Here is a 16,354-nt window from a genome sequence, read left to right as displayed (position 1 = left end):
CTACCGTATGTACACACACGTGTGCTTGGCGACGCATGCATAATCCCATTGCTTTTGGACCTCCCAGTTCACTGTACTGCACTAATGCCACAGCATTTGCTTCATAACAGCAAGAGAAACAATTTGAAAAAACAAAACATCCATTATCCAAACCGTTTATCCTACTGAGGGTCGCAGGGATGCTGGAGCCTATCCCAGCATTCACTGGGCAGCAGGCGGGGAGACACCCTGGACAGGCTGCCAGTCCATGACAGGGCCGACACACATTCACACCTAGGGACAATTTAGTATGGCCGATTCACCTGACCTACATGTCTTTGGACTGTGAGAGGAAACTGGAGCAAACCCATGCAGACACGGGGAGAACATGCAAACTCCACACAGAGGATGACCCGGGACAACCCCCAAGGTTGGACTACCCCAGGGCTCGAACCCAGGACCTTCTTGCTGTGAGGTGACTGTGCTAACCACTGCACCACCGTGCCAAAAACCCCCCCAAAAAAACCCTTCTGCTAAGCCCCTAATCAATAGATACCAAGTCAATTCATATAACAGCAAAGAACAATATGGGGAGATCACACATGAAAACAAATGTAGACAGAACTAATGGCAGACACTGCCAAAGAGGAAAAAACAGCAGAGGGGCAGGCAAGTTTATCTAAGGGTCTTTAAAACATAGACTTGTCCTTTTTAACTCCTTGAATCCACCAATAATTCACTTGAAGAAAGTTATTTTCTATGGCTGTGTTCAGACTTGTAGCTTCTTCTTTTTTTTTTGCATATCTGATTCACATTGCTTTTCCATAGTCAATGCAGCAAAAAAGCACAATGAATCTGATGTTAAATGCAAATAACAGTGCAGACAGTCAGACTCAAAGATTGGATTTAAAAAAACAAACAAAAACAAATTTGTCTGCTGTCTGAACATAGCCAAATTCACAAATCTATTTCAAAGCTGGCCCATTTTATTTTAGCACTAGGCCTGGGGAGTACAGACATCACACCTCCATTGTGGTTGCAGGACATTGTTTCACCATTCAGTTTCAACACAAGGATTTCATGGAAGCCGGTTCATCTCTTGTTGGATTACTTTGTTTTTTCTGTTTCTGTTCTGTTTTTTGGTGATTACAACATCAGACTTGTGTGAACCGTCATCCGTTTGACCCTCTTGCAATGCTAATGGCAAGAATGTGATTTCCTGCAACCACAAGAGTCGGTGGAGCCACTGCAGTCCCATATGTCTGTCAAGATTCATCTCAGTCACCCCAGTCATAAATATACTCAGATGGACTGTTGTCATGGGTTTGAAAACATTTCACCACTCATTCGATTGGCTTCCCAAGTGGGGAAACCTTGGCTTTTCTTTCTGTGGAGACAACGCTGCTCTTGATGAAAGCGGGCGTGGAGGATATCTACTCAGAGGGTGCCTTACATTCATTTTCAAATCCACGGCGACAGTCAAGGTGAGTCTATTTACCTGGTTAGTGACTTTGCAGTCTTGTTTGATACACTTGTGTTCAGGCTTACCTGGTCATCCAAAAAAAGAAACCAAACAAAAAAAAAAAAAAAAAAAAAAAAAATTCTTGCACGGCATGGTAGAACAAACAGCATTTGGTGATAAATTACCATTTAACCTTACCTTGGGGTAGGAGGGTACATCTCTACGAGGAGTCAGCTTCTTGTTGTCATCCAGGAAGCTGCTGCAGAATGATTGAAAACAAGAAGACAAAAGAGACGTCAGTCAAAATAGTGCAACTGTATTGTTTAGCCAAAATGAAAATGTAGTTTGGGGTCTCATAGAGAGAGATATGTGGCCAACGCTGGTCTTGTTGAGAGGCTCCATCATCAGTCATTGGTTATCAGTCAAGAAATTGCCCACCTGTGTTGTGAACCCATCAACCTAATGCCAAACTACAACAGGATATGGCTGCACAGATATTCAAAGACATGAGAAACACAATTTCTCGACTGCAAGGATGCCATTCTCACAGTTTATATATAAAGGTTAAAGATGCAACACGTCATTGTTACTTTGAGTGTGTGTGTGAGTGTGTGTGTGTACATTGCCAACAGATACCATTAGTCGCCTTAAGCTTTTCATTACTTTTTTCCCCCCTCTTTTTCTCCCCAACCTTCCAAGCCATCCCAGTCGCTGCTCCATCCCCTCTGCCGATCCGGGGAGGCCTGCAGACTACCACATGCCTCCTCCTATACATGTGGAGTCGCCAGCTTCTTCTTTCCACCTGACAGTGAGGAGTTTCACCAGGGGGATGTAGGGGGGGACGTAGCATGTGGGAGGATCCCACATGCTACGGCGCTAGTGCAGTGACCAGGACACATACCCACGTCCGGCTTCCCACCCGCAGACACGGCCAATTGTGACTGTAGGGATGCCTGACCAAGCTGGAAGTAACACTGGGATTCAAACCAGTGATCCTCATGTTGGTAGGTAACGAAATAAACCGCTATGCCACCTGGACGCCCAGCTTTTCATTATTATTACTAGTCCTACTACTACTACTACTACTACTCCTTTGGCTGCTCCCGTTAGGGGTTGCCACAGCGGATCATCTGTTTCCATCTCTTCCTGTCCTCTGCATCTTCCTCTGTCACGCCAGCCACCTGCGTGTCCTCCCTCACCACATCCATAAACCTCCTCTTTGGCCTTCCTCTACTACTACTGCATTACTACTACTGCTGCTGCTATAATAATAATAATGACAGTGATAAGAATAAAATTTAGTATCTCTATAGGAAAGGATGATTTAATGCTTCAGAGCTTCGAACGTGCTGCCAAATTAAGCTCTTAAAGTATTTTCGCACATCAGCCAAAGAAGACCAAGGCAGGATCATTTCAAAATAAACTCGCATGGAATCATTTCGCAGTCCTAACAATGCACTTTTAATTCTGTATAGAGTCACTTTACAGATCAATTTTTACTAATAGTCTGTATGACGTGATAATGACAACAATTAATGACTAGCAAATCATCAATTTTTGATGTCTGTTTCTAATGTTGTGCTCGGTGTGTGCAAGACAAATTCCCTCCCAGGGCAATCAAGACTTCATTTCGTTCATTCAGCTACAAGGCCACATGTGAAGGAAAGTCAGTATCCTAATGCTGGCCCCTGCTGTTGGGGAATGTGATCTGTGTCTTGCAGACTGACACATAATTCGCACCGAGGACTGAACAGCCCTCCCACAAGAGAGGCCGCCACACTCCTAATAAGCGAGTACCTGCGATCTGCAGCCCAGACCAGCCATCATTAGATTCGGTTGTCAAAAACACCGCAGGGATTCCACCTACTGTAATATACCGGTAACTATAAAAGTGACATGGGCGATAATTCCCAACTGGCATCTTGAACTGTGAACTGTGCACTTAAAATTAACATCTAATTAAATAATGGCATGATCTGGGCAAAGCAGGTGAAAAGATGGAAATTGCAGTCATAGTTACATTACAATTATATAATGCTATAGTATTTTTGTTGTTGTTGTTATTGGTGTGGGTATTGCTGTAAGTACCTATTGTTCCTGGAAGCCATCTCCTCGCGGAGCTTCTTAATGTCGCTGCGACACTTCTCTATCTCCACCACCTTCATCCCTTCCACTACAGAGTGAAGACAAACAGACAGGTAGAAACACACACACACACACACACACACACACACACACACACACACACACACACACACACAAAGGGGGGGGGATGACAATGAATAAAACAAATTTAATACATTTGAATCAAATTGAACCTACCAAAATAGAGAGAAAAAACTAAGAAACAAACTACGGGGCTGTGTGTGTGGGTGAGAGGTTAAAAAGAAGAAGACAGAGGGGTGAGAGAGAGGAAGTGAGAGAGAGGGACCTTGTGTGTTTAATATTCATTAGCATTCACAACCATCTCTTCTCATATCACCTTTAACAACACACACAAGACTGAAGCTGTTATCAGCAAAAAACTCTTTGGACTCCACATTCTGTACAGCCTGCCTCTCTCGCTCTCTCTCTCTCTCTCTCTCTCTCTCTCTCTCTCTCTCTCTCTCTCTCTCTCTCTCTCTCTCTCTCTCTCTCTCTCTCTCTCTCTCTCTCTCTCTCTCTCTCTCTCTCTCTCTCTTTGTTGAGACAGAATAGGTCACCCCCTCCGACACTCCACATCCCATTAGAATAGGTGTCCATGGCGACCAAGGTGATGATGGGATGGGAAATCTGTGTGGGCACTGCACTGTTGCCGTAACAACCAGGTATCCAGGAACATAGCGTGCATGTGTGAAGTAGCTTCTCTTGAATATAGAAAGCTGGCTGAGTCGTCAGTTTAGGAGAACCAGCGAAACATGGCTTTTTTTTTTTTTTTGGGAGGCTCACAGAACAGACCCCTGCTGCACTTGCATGTGTCTCGGACAATGGAGATGTCACCATGGTGACTGGGGGAGCGCTAAGTTCACATTGCCATGGTGACCGAATGGGGTCCGTACAACAGGGAGGCCATTATGCATTGTTTTCCCGTACCATGGGTCAGAATACGCGGTATTGAAGTTCAAAGCTGACATCGGCAGGCTCCCGGGAGCAAGTAACAGCAGTGTGTTACTGTTAACATGTGTGTGTCAGCACACAATCTGGTGTTTTTCACTGTGTGGTGAGATGGAAAAGAGGGCAGATGCAGGCGTGATGTGCTGTACACGCACAGCCTGCAAGAGACAGTCCGACATGTTACCACACAGGTGCATGTATGCCTTTCATATGTACAACACGTACGCAGACATTGAACGCCCCCCACCCCCACACATCCACCACACACACACACACACACACACACACACACACACACACACACACACACACACACACACACACACACACACACACACACACACACACACACACACACTTTAAGAGTCATCATTTAGGAATAATACATCACAAGTCGCATCACCAAATCACAAACTGTGGGCTGTTCCTTGTTTTGTCATGAAGTTTGCAGTGGTCACCTCCACCTAACTTTTTAACTTACACAACCCAGACACAAACAGCCATTTAAAGGGGCAATAATTTTTCCTATGCCCAAGCACCGTTTTATCTAGTTTTATTTAAACTTTATTACTGTCACCACTAGTTACAATGAGGAGATAAATAGTTTACGTTCTCTCTATCTTGTCTAACATTTATGCACACCATACGCAGCACAGCTTTATGACAGCATTATAATCACACAGATCAGTAGCTTCGGATCGTTCACCTTCACAAACAGCAACTGGACACACATATATGCAATTTCCTAAACTGAGCGGCATTCACCTTTAACTTCACAGCCAGATTGGAGACGGTATGATTGCAAAATGATTACTGATTAAATGTTCTCATGGGGCCTTACTGTAAGTCAGCCTGTTGGGAACACAGAGAACTAAATTACCCCCCTCCCCCTCCCCCCCGACCAAAAAAAAACTATCAGGGCTCTTTCGATGATTGGGTTTTATTGCTCGCTTTATAATGTGGTTATAGGAAGAATGGGCACTTCCACTCCAAGTTCAGCAGTGCCTTCGGACAATGAAGCAACACCATGTAAACAGTGAGGGCTCAATGGCATCTGAACCTGGGCGAAAACTTCCTCCTCAGAGTTAATAAACGGCCATGGAAAACAACAGGTAAAAAAAAAAGAAGGCATCCAGCCACAAAGGTCAAGGTTTTCTGTAGTATGTGTTACACTAGTTAGGGTATTGTATAAGGCTGAGGATGACATTGCAAGGCTTCCGGCCCGAAGCAGTTAAATTCTAGTTAATGGTCAGGTGAACTCCAATAACTGTAAATACCAGACCATATACTGACCCTTGTGTGCTACTTTGACTTATCTAATCACAGTCCCATAAGCAGCTGAGTTCAGACAGCCTGATCCGAAGGAAGGCGGTTATCTTTGGGCAGCTGTTCATGGACCGATGAAAGTACTACTGTTGAACAATCACATTCATCTAATGGGAAGACTTCCCAGAGACTTGTTTCAAAGAATGCTGGACAGAAGACATACTGTTATCCTGGCACAAGTCATTAATAGAGATTTAAGCAAGAAAAACTTAACTATGGGGACGCACATTTTAAATACTTTGTTTTTTCATTTGTTTTCATCTCATATTTATACTTTATTCAATTTAAGCACGCTATTTTTCTCAAATTTATTAGCGTGCCTTATCTTAACCAAGTAAATTTTAGCCCCGTTTTGAAAAATGTCACACTGGTTAATACATTGCTGATACATTATCATTTCATTGCTCTTATTTTTCAACCACTCTGATTATTATCAACATTTTACATGATCCTTCTTCTACATTTTAGTAATTTTGTAGTATATCTAGGAGTTGCTTGAAGGAACAGTTCTGCAAAAAGCTGAACTTGAGGCAATGTCTCTACACAACCAGATGGAGGAAAGCCACGGGGCTAAAATGCTTTGATAGCTGAGAGAATTTCTGTTTGGCATAACGCCCCATAATGCCCATAATGTGGATAATGACAGTCGAGGAGAACTAAAAACCTGAGAATTTTCCATTGATGCACAATTTGCAAACTTGTCCTGCATCATTCATATAATATTCACCAACCTACTTCGATGAAGTGTGAGGGACGGGAGGAAGTGCAGCATACAAACCATGCGTTTTGAGACATACTAAGTAGGTTACTCAGTTCATCTCGAGGTGACTTATAGTCTCACTATAAGTTGCTCTTTTGCAGGGCAAATATTGATTTTGTGCATGCATGCATTTATGCTGATCTCATCTATGTATGAGTTTGCATGCATCTGTGCACCTGTATATGTACATGCACCCATGTAAGTGAATGTGCCAACCTGGTTTAAAACCTGCTGGACCAGTGAACCCCTTTTCATTCCATCTTCATAAAACACAACAGAAGACCAAGGCTGCAATCAATAATTCACACTCCAATCAGGCCACAGGATATAGGCGGCACATGTTATCATGAACAATATTAGTACAGCAGCCAAGTATTCTCTGACTCAGCAATAGGTTAACACTAACAAACACAATGTACTATTCAAAGATATAAGAAACCATGAACTAATCAGCTCTGTGCCAAATAGCTCTGCTTTACTAATGAAGATTTTTTTTGCCCATGTGTAGAATGGACCTGTATGCATATTTTTGGCTAAAGTGACTCCAGTGTCAGACTTATGCAGTTCAAAACTTTTCTCAGTGAATTCACAGCACACCTCAACTGCACTGTGTGCTTGTGTATTTTCAGCTAACACTGCCCTCCAAGCTGTTGATAAGAATCCATTAGAATCTCAAACGTTGTGTAACACAACATGACAGTATAACTGATTCAATGACAGTCACTATGGAAGCTATGCAACGAGGTAGAAAGGGAAAATACTAACTTAAAACAGTTACAGTTCCTGTGTCCTGCCTTTGCATAAATAATTAAGTTATCATATAGTAAGAGTAAGGAATGCAATTGAATTTGACCTTTGCAGTATATAAAACATGTCTGTTTTATGAGTCAATCTCTAACCCTTATCCAGTAATGTGATAGAACCAATGCAAAATGAGTAACCTATTGATTTTTGTGTGATAATTTTGAGACATGCACAAAAAAAAATGAGACATACACAAAGCCTCAACGAATTTCTCTTGTCATGAAAATTCAATTGAAATGTGAAGTAGTTGAACTACACATAAAATTTTACATCTGATGTTTTTTCTAAATTAGCACTTTATCGCAGGTAATATTCAAGAAAAGTTGCCAGGCCATTGACTCGAGTCAGATATTTAAGCACTCTTGTCTACCTCGTCAACAAGCATGCAAAATGCCATTGCAAAATTCCAAATTGCAAAACGCCGAAAAGATTCCGAGTGTCAGAAATTGATCTTCCTCTCCTACCACAGAAGCTTATGACATTGGAGTGGAGGGACGGTGAATAAAAGCATAAAAAGGGGACTTACGCTCCACTCTCTTCTCCAACATGGCTAGGCGGTTGGTTACCTCGGTCTTCAGCTCGTTGATCTTGAACGCCCTGGGGGGGGGGACAGAGGGGCATCAGACAGGGAGCAATGGAAAGCAATACGTAAACAAGGAGGTAACCAAGACAGATGAGAATTTATGCAAGAAAGAGCGATGCAAAAAGTGACGGACAAAGCAGAGTGAAACAAAAGACAACAAAAGGGTTTTGAAAAGAAGACTTGTAGAGATTATGACCTAATACATTAGTAGCAAAAAAATAAAAAATAAAAAACAAATAGCATATTAAATGAAGATTTGCTGACCTGCAGGGAGAGTGGTAGTGATCTGGAAAGCAATGACAGCGCTTTACCTGGAAAACTGCTCTGCCACCTGAGTCAGTACATTCTGAAAGAGTTCCTCTTTATCTGTGGAGACAGAGGAGGCATGCAACACTGTTATACACACACACACACACACACACACACACACACACACACACACACACACACACACACACACACACACACATACACATGCGCGCGCACACACAGATGTGCGGGTGCACACATGCACGCACACACACATGCACACACACATACACAAACATGTACTACACCAACACACACACACACACACACACACACACACACACATAAATACACACACACACACACTCACACACATGCACACGCACGTGCGCGCACACACATATGTGACTACAGTAGCTGGTCATGATATACAACAGGTTTAGTCGACTCTGCTGGAACATTAGGTTATATCCTCACTTGTGGATGGAGGTGAAAGTGATCCATATGAAACAAACGCTTTCACACACAGAGTTATGTAAACCAGTCATAGAGATAGATAGAGAGAGAGGGGGCTGGGTGGATTGCCAGAACAACAGATGGGAGAAAGAGAAGGGAAAAAAATAATTTCCCCCTTTGCAATGGTCTCACCACTGATGACTGGCGGCGTGTCTGAAGTGAATAGGAACGCGGTGCCAGCTTGACATGTTAACAAGCCACTTCTAATTCCTCTTCCCACACAGAGAACACAGCGGAGAGACAAACAAAGCCCTGCCATTGGCCAAAAAGCAGTGTGTTGTGGGCAAAGTTCAACTGAACAGGCCTATAAACTCACATCTACGACAACTTGTAAATGACAAAAAAAATCGCAATTGTTTTTCGGCACCAGGTTGTACGCTGTCACATTCCTTCTTTCATTTGGGGTTATGGGTCAAGAAAGGCTCAAAATAGTACCATTAAAACTCGTGACTGATTAAGCCAACCTAGCGGGTACAAAGAAGGAAAAAAAGGAGATTTGTTACCAAAATGCAATCTAGGGCTAAAATAGTTAACCTATTGACCGAGACCTCACACAATCTGGTGAATTCAAATTATTTTTGTCAGTAGACCTTGGGTTTGTGTTGTACCTATTTATAGATTGCGTGCTTTCAAGTAATAAAGTGGGGGCACACCCCTGAATTTAAAACCAGGCCTTTTTATGACTTGCTGAGAAAAAAAACAATGTAAACATTTATGTGGACCAAACAGTTCAAATCCAGTTTTTAAACAATTAGGTTTTCCTCACAGTCTAAAAACTGAAACAGGGTTTCCATACACATGTACAAAAGTTGTCTGACATCAGACTAAGAACCACTCTTGGGTTTTCACATCTTGGTCCCAACGTTGGAGATTTCAGTTCAGTCCCGAGTCCAAACAAAATACAACCAAAATTTAGCCAGTAACTGGAAGACCCACGTGAATCAGACCCATGTGCCATTTTGGCTCAATCCATAATTTGCAAAACACTATTCCATACAGTTTATAATACTCTTATATCACAATAACAACACCTGAACACTTTGTACTACTCCAAACTTGATGCAAACTCATGTCTATATCTAGATTTACAAGTTTACATAAGCAAGCTCTTTATTCAAGGTCAAACTAGTGTTTAGGGGAATTAGCCTCATCGATCTTCTGTGGTTCTGGTCACCATAACCTGATTCCAAACACAGTAATAACCAGACGACGTTATCATTATTAATCACAATCCATCGACTCAATCGGGGCCTATTACCTAATTGTCTTTACTAATCACAATGTAGGCCGTTACCTGTGGTCTTTGACAGAGTGTGTACTTGTACCCGGTGTGTGGTTTCACCTTAAGGTTTTGCCTGTCTCACTACTGTAACACTGTCTCACCTTCCTGAATGGAAATATTTTTGTCATTTTTGCCGTACTAATGCAGGATAGATGCGGCGCCTGCAGGACAGCAGGTGCAGGGTCACTGGTCCAATCACATGACCACGTCACAAACAAACCCTGTCATAAGAGCCAAGATGGACACTGTGGACAACACCGTCACTACATGATATTACTTGATATTACTTGGCTGTAATACTCAATTATGGACTCAGCCTTGTCTTGACTCGCACTCGACTCTGTCTCAGACATTGCTGACTCGTGATCATTTTTCCAAGACCTTTCAAGATTCAAGATTCTTTATTTGTTACGTCTCATTATTAAAGTATAAGAGAGTAAAATTCTTGAGTTTCGGCTCCTCAACACTGCAGCAACAACAGTAACTGAACAACAACAAAACAGAACAAAAAAAAAACAGCAACAATAATAGTGTGTGATGTATGTAAGGTGTTGTGTGTTTGTGTAGGCCCAGCCCCAATAAATGTGCACACGTGTGTGTGTAGTTGTCTGCATATCTGTGCGTGTCTGTGCATGCCAAGCTACCTTTGTGTGCATGTGTGTGTGTGTGTGTGTGTGTGTGTGTATAAACCGACGTTCCGCTGAAGACCAAGGGTCAGTACCATCAGTCCAGTACCAGGGTTAGTGTCTTTTAATGTTCTTTGTTCAAAAGCCCGGTTGCTTGGTAGAAAAAGCTGTTTCCACCAGTTTGTACCTGATGAGTACAGCCTTTAATTTTTTTTGTTTGTTCTGAAATTAGTATGCAACTTCCCCCGAGGAAATTATTAAAGTACAATCTAATCTGTTTCTTTTGTTATTATTATTAACCTGTGTTTGAAACTGTTGGAAACTGGAATCTGAAACTTTTATTCCTTGACAGAGGAAAGAAAATCCTAATCAAACATTGTGGTGTAGTGAAAAGTTTGACTTTTACTGTGATAGTAGACTACTACAGTTGCAGGCGTGGTGTTTAATTGGACTTACATCGCTCTGGTGTCAGTGTTTAAGTGTTGGCATAGTGTTCTTGAGGTGGACCTTAAAGCATCCTAGGTTCAAATCCCACTGAGGACCTTTATTGCACACTTTCTTTTCTCTCTACACTATCTTTCCTGTCACTTCCTATTTCCCTGTAAAAAAAAAAAAAACCTCAATTATGGGTGTCCAGGTAGCGTAGCGGTCTATTCCGTTGCATACCAACATGGGGATGAGTGGTTTGAATCCCTGTGTTACCTCCGGCTTGGTCGGGCATCCCTACACACACAATTGGCCATGTCTGTGGGTGGGAATACGAATGTGGGTATGTGTCCTGGTCGCTGCACTAGCCCCTCCTCTGGTCGGTCAGGGTGCCTGTTCAGGGGGAAGGGGCGAATGGCGTGATCTCCCCACGAGCTACGTCCCCCTGGTGAAACTCCTCACTGTCAGGTGAAAAGAAGCGGCTGGCGACTCCACATGTATAGACATGTGGTAGTCTGCAGCCCTCCCTGGATCGGCAGAGGGGGTGGAGCAGTGACCAGGACGGCTCGGAAGAGTGGGGTAACTGGCCAGGTACAATTGAGGAGAAAAAGGGGGGAAAAAAACCCTCAATTTTGCTAAATATATCTGAAATCCAATTTCACAATCTCCAGAACGTACCTAAAGATAGCAGAGCTTTAGTCGCCTGGCCCTGTAATGACACATGAACACCTGCTGGCTAATTTGGAGCCACTGACCAGAGCTATCACTCCTCTACCCCATTTCTCTCTCTTACTATGATTTAAAAAAAAAGAAAAAAAGAAAAAAGAAACTGCCCGAGGTGAATAAACCACCTGCTATCCTTTAAGAAAAACAACCTTCAAACCAAACTGATTTGGTCATACTTTCTCTAAACATCCTAAAACCAACAATCACACTCCTTTGTCCAGAGAGCAGAAAGAAGAGAACGCAGCAAAAAAGGAGCAGATCACGTGTACGATATGGGCTCTGCTCTACAGCAAGTTTTTACTTCCTGCTTTGTAAAACCTGTGCATTGTACTTCCACTTGAAGGGTTATTGGCTTGTTGACTGTCATGGACACGAGAGTTCACCTGTAGGACTGGTGAAAAAATTGAACCAGTTTGATTTTTTATCAAGAGTCATTTATGAGTCGCTGGCAATGTCACACTACATGACTGACTGTCACAGGTGCGTGCCGTGACTCCCCAAAAACTCTTCTGATCATGCAAATGAATGGCTGAAAAGTTTTGGGAAAGTCACCTAGTCTGAACCTTGCTTGCATAAGGCAGAGTGATTTCATTTCAGGCAGCAGTAAAGGAACGGGTGAGGTGTTGTGGAAGGAGAACATGGTGTAACTGGGACATTAATTAAGATGACACGGATGGTGTAGGCGAGTATCACTGCCAGTAACGTGTCAAGTTGCCATAAAACCAAGTGGCTGTCGAGTTATATGACTTTGAACTGCAGGAGTCGAGTGGGTACAAAAGGAGGGTGCCCTTTATGGATGTTTTCTCACGTGTGTGTGTGTGTGTGTGTGTGTGTGTGTGTGTGTGTGTGTGTGTGTGTGTGTGTGTGTGTGTGTGTGTGTGAGGGGGGGGCAGAGAGAGAAGCAATCCAGTAGCATCTGGGGTTTAACAGCCTTTCTTAACAGCACCTTCAGTTGTTGTTGAAGGGAGATCGTTTCTCATTCAGGTTGATGGAGCATCAAGTGAGTTAACACACACTATGCACTTTTCTTGGGATGCTCAACATAGAGAAATTGGATTTTTTTTTTCAAAAGTAAAAGCCAGATACCAAGAACATATATTGAACAACAAAAGTGTATGGAGATATCTAATTTGCAACTATGTACAAGATAAAAAGGTGGTAAGTAACTTCCTGTACTAAGTGTAAAATAGGTTATTTCTCTATGTAGTGGTACGATGTACAGTATTCACATGTAAATGGAATTCACTGTGCTGACCCAGTCTTTGCAAACCAGAGGGGCCATTTTTTACCCTGACACCCCCCCTCCCACACACATACACACACATACACCACAACTGATGCACTGACAGAAGACATAGGGTCTATTTCTACCTCACTGTGTAATGCTGTCTATGAACTAGAGTGTGTCCATGTTAATTTAACATTGCGTCTGTAGTAAAGGTGTCCTTATTAATCATGCTAATGATTACATTTTTGCATCCACATAGTACTTGCATTCATTCATACCTATGGTTTATGGATGATTAATGTCGGTTCATGTTTGTGTGTGTGTGTGTGTGTGTGTGTGTGTGTGTGTGTGTGTGTGTGTGTGTGTGTGTGTGTGTGTGTGTGTGTGTGTGTGTTTAGCCTCTGGGACTCACCAGCAAGCTGTCCTCCCGTCAGAGGCACCACTCGGTATGGTGACCTTCAACACAATGGGACACACACACACACACAACGTACACAAAACACATGCAAAGATTAATTAACAGAGTACTTGATGTGTGACACTGTAACACTTCTCTGGTTTTCCTAATCAGACTTGGTCACCGCCCCTCCCAAATGGCACCTCATGTAAAAGACTGATTAGCCTGCCCATGTTATCATCACCTCATCAGATGATGTTTGCCTGGCAAACAAAAGGTTTCAGATGTTCCCTTGTGATAAGATTAAAGATAAAGATACCTCCTCTTGTGCTCTCGCTCTCGCTCTCTCTCGCTCTCTCTCTCTCTCTCTCTCACACACACACACACACACACACACAAACTCGTTGGCCTAGAAAGGTGTCACAGTTTGTGTTTGTGTCTGTTTGCATATTGAAATGCATCTATATATGATTCCTATGTGTGCATGCTTTTGTGCGTGTGTGTACCTTTATCCGTTGGGTGCACACACATTGTCTTGCATCCACACAAAAAAAACATTTGCTGGCACATACGAAACATGCACAAAGAACTCAGTTTGTGCACCTGTGTTTGTGTGTGCGCGTGTGTTTGCCAGAGTCCACAACCTTGGTTATGTGTTTAGGGATTTCTTGTACCAAGACCAGGATAATTGCTGTTTTCTCTGTTGGCAATAAAGCTTCAGATTATGTGTTTTAACCAGTGTCTGAGACGAAGTGGTGCAGCTCATTCCAGCTTTCTGCTTTGATGGGAAAAATTTGGATAATGAATAAGGGTTTGCAAGGCTTTCTGAAGGTCGCTGTGAACTGAACAACAGAAAAATGGAGAATTGTAGTTAAGAAGAATGCCGAGTATGCCTCTGGCTCTGAGGTGACCTTTGATAAAAACAGACTTGTACATGATGAAGGTACAATGTAAACAGCAGAACTAGCTTGATGCCGAGCAGATTAAACAACAGAGTATATTAGCTGATGTGCAGCACTCTGCAGTATGCTATCAATATAAGTGTAATTGTCAATCAAAGGGGCGGCACGGCGGCGCAGTGGTTAACGTGGTCGCCTCACAGGGGTAGTCCAATCTTGGTGGGTCTTCCCGGGTCAGCCTCTGTGTGGAGTTTGCATGTTCTCCCCGTGTCTGCATGGGTTTCCTCCGGGGGCTCCGGTTTCCTTCCACAGTCCAAAGACATGTAAGTCAGCTGAATTGGCTATACTAAATCATCCCTAGGTGTGAATGTGTGTGTGTGTGTGTGTGTGTGTGTGTGTGTGTGTGTGTGTGTGTGTGTGTGTGTGTGTGTGTGTGTGTCGGCCCTGTGATGGCCTAGTGGCCTGTCCAGGGTGTCCTCCTGCCTGCCGCCCAATGACTGCTGGAATAGGCTCCAGCATCTCCACGACCCTGAGAGCAGGATAAGCGGTTCCAATAATGGATGGTTGGATGTCAATCAAAGGTTGTTAAACTGTCCATTCAAACTCTGTTTGAGTATAATGTATAAATTTTTATTATACCTTCATACTGGTGTATATCTATCACATTTCAAGTTTATACGATTTAAAGTTACAATCCTGAAGATTGTTTTTTGTTTTTTTTGGTGGGAGGGGGGGCTCTCCCTTTTTCTCCCCAATTGTACTTGGCTAATTACCCCACTCTTCCAAACTATCCCAGTTTCAGCTCCACCCCCTCTGCTAATCCAGGGAGGGCTGCAGACTACCACATGCCTCCTCCAATACATGTGGAGTCACCAGCTGCTTCTTTCACCTGACAGTGAGGAGTTTCACCAGAGGGAAATAGCGCGTGGGATGATCACACTATTCCCCTCAGTCCACCCCCCCCTCCCCCGAACAGGCGCCCCGATCAACCAGAGGACCAGTCCATCACAGGGCTGACACTCACACATTCACACCTAGGGACTATTTAGTACGGCCGATTCACTTGACCTACATGTCTTTTGACTGTGGGAAGAAACTGGAGCACCTGGAGGACAACTCCCAAGGTTGGACAACCCCGGGGTTTGAACCTAGGACCTTCTTGTTGTGAGGCGACTGTGCTAACCACTGTGCCACCGTGCGGCCCGCTGCTAAAGATAATGCACAGTAACACATTTCTGACCAAAGTCCTCCTTGTCGGTATGAGCATCAACAAAAGCATTAATGAACTGGATATTCATGGATTAAGCTATTGTCTTACACATGCAAGCAAGAGAAAGTTTCAGAGAGCAAATGTGTTCGCATGTAGATCTTCATGACTGGAACTTAAAACAAAGGACTTCAAACTCGCAAACTGGGAGCAACTGTATTTTGTTGTGTTATGTAGTTATGTAGGGCTCAGCTGTTGGCCATGTCGCATGGCCGTGTCAACCCATGATCACTGACAAGGAGACTTCTACTACTACGCTAGCCATTAACAGCCCAGGAAGGGGGAGGAGGCGGAAGAGAAGGGGGCAAGATATGAGGAGAAATGTGAAACGACAAAGGGGAAGAGGAGAAAGGAAAGATTGTGGCCCATCATCCCGCTTGATTAATAGACACTCGGTTCAATCAGCAAATCAGCTGACCAACCAACCAATTGATTGATCAATCAATTGGGCAATCAATAAACGAAGTCAATGAGATGATTCGTAATACCTTTCTGTGTTGTGGGGCATGGTGGGGTCGATGGACACCATGGCTCCAGTAGAGTCCAGCAGAGACAGGCCAGTGTTCCTACCAGGACACAGAAATATAATATAACACTTAAGGACCATGACCACAGCACAGATTTCATACCAGTACTCAAAAATTCACCATCCCATACCCAAACCAAGATTTGTATCCTGCCCCAACACTTGTCATCAGCACATTCAGTACACACACATAACTACATGCATT

At 43.3% G+C, this 16,354-nt stretch overlaps 1 protein-coding gene across 5 annotated transcripts in view; it reads right to left on the bottom strand.

The window, feature by feature from the left end:
- The window catches only part of pde9aa (phosphodiesterase 9aa), a 58,847-nt gene that overhangs the window by 16,660 nt on the left and 25,833 nt on the right, over window positions 1-16,354 (bottom strand). For 3 of the 5 annotated variants that reach the window (XM_056289144.1, XM_056289147.1, XM_056289148.1), the window contains exons 3-8: window positions 16,112-16,189; window positions 13,473-13,516; window positions 8,319-8,373; window positions 7,951-8,021; window positions 3,530-3,614; window positions 1,640-1,700 (exon numbers count right to left, since the gene is read on the bottom strand). In XM_056289144.1, the coding sequence (XP_056145119.1) occupies window positions 1,640-1,700; window positions 3,530-3,614; window positions 7,951-8,021; window positions 8,319-8,373; window positions 13,473-13,516; window positions 16,112-16,189 (394 nt within the window). Of the gene's footprint in view, window positions 1-1,639; window positions 1,701-3,529; window positions 3,615-7,950; window positions 8,022-8,271; window positions 8,374-13,472; window positions 13,517-16,111; window positions 16,190-16,354 lie in introns of those variants that run through there. The other 2 variants (XM_056289145.1, XM_056289149.1) reach the window with 2 other exon arrangements.

Source organism: Lampris incognitus, chromosome 11 (assembly GCF_029633865.1).
Source record: "Lampris incognitus isolate fLamInc1 chromosome 11, fLamInc1.hap2, whole genome shotgun sequence".
NCBI classification, from domain to species: domain Eukaryota; kingdom Metazoa; phylum Chordata; class Actinopteri; order Lampriformes; family Lampridae; genus Lampris; species Lampris incognitus.
Note: the sequence above shows the minus strand (reverse complement) of the source record. Positions and strands in the feature narration are given on the sequence as shown.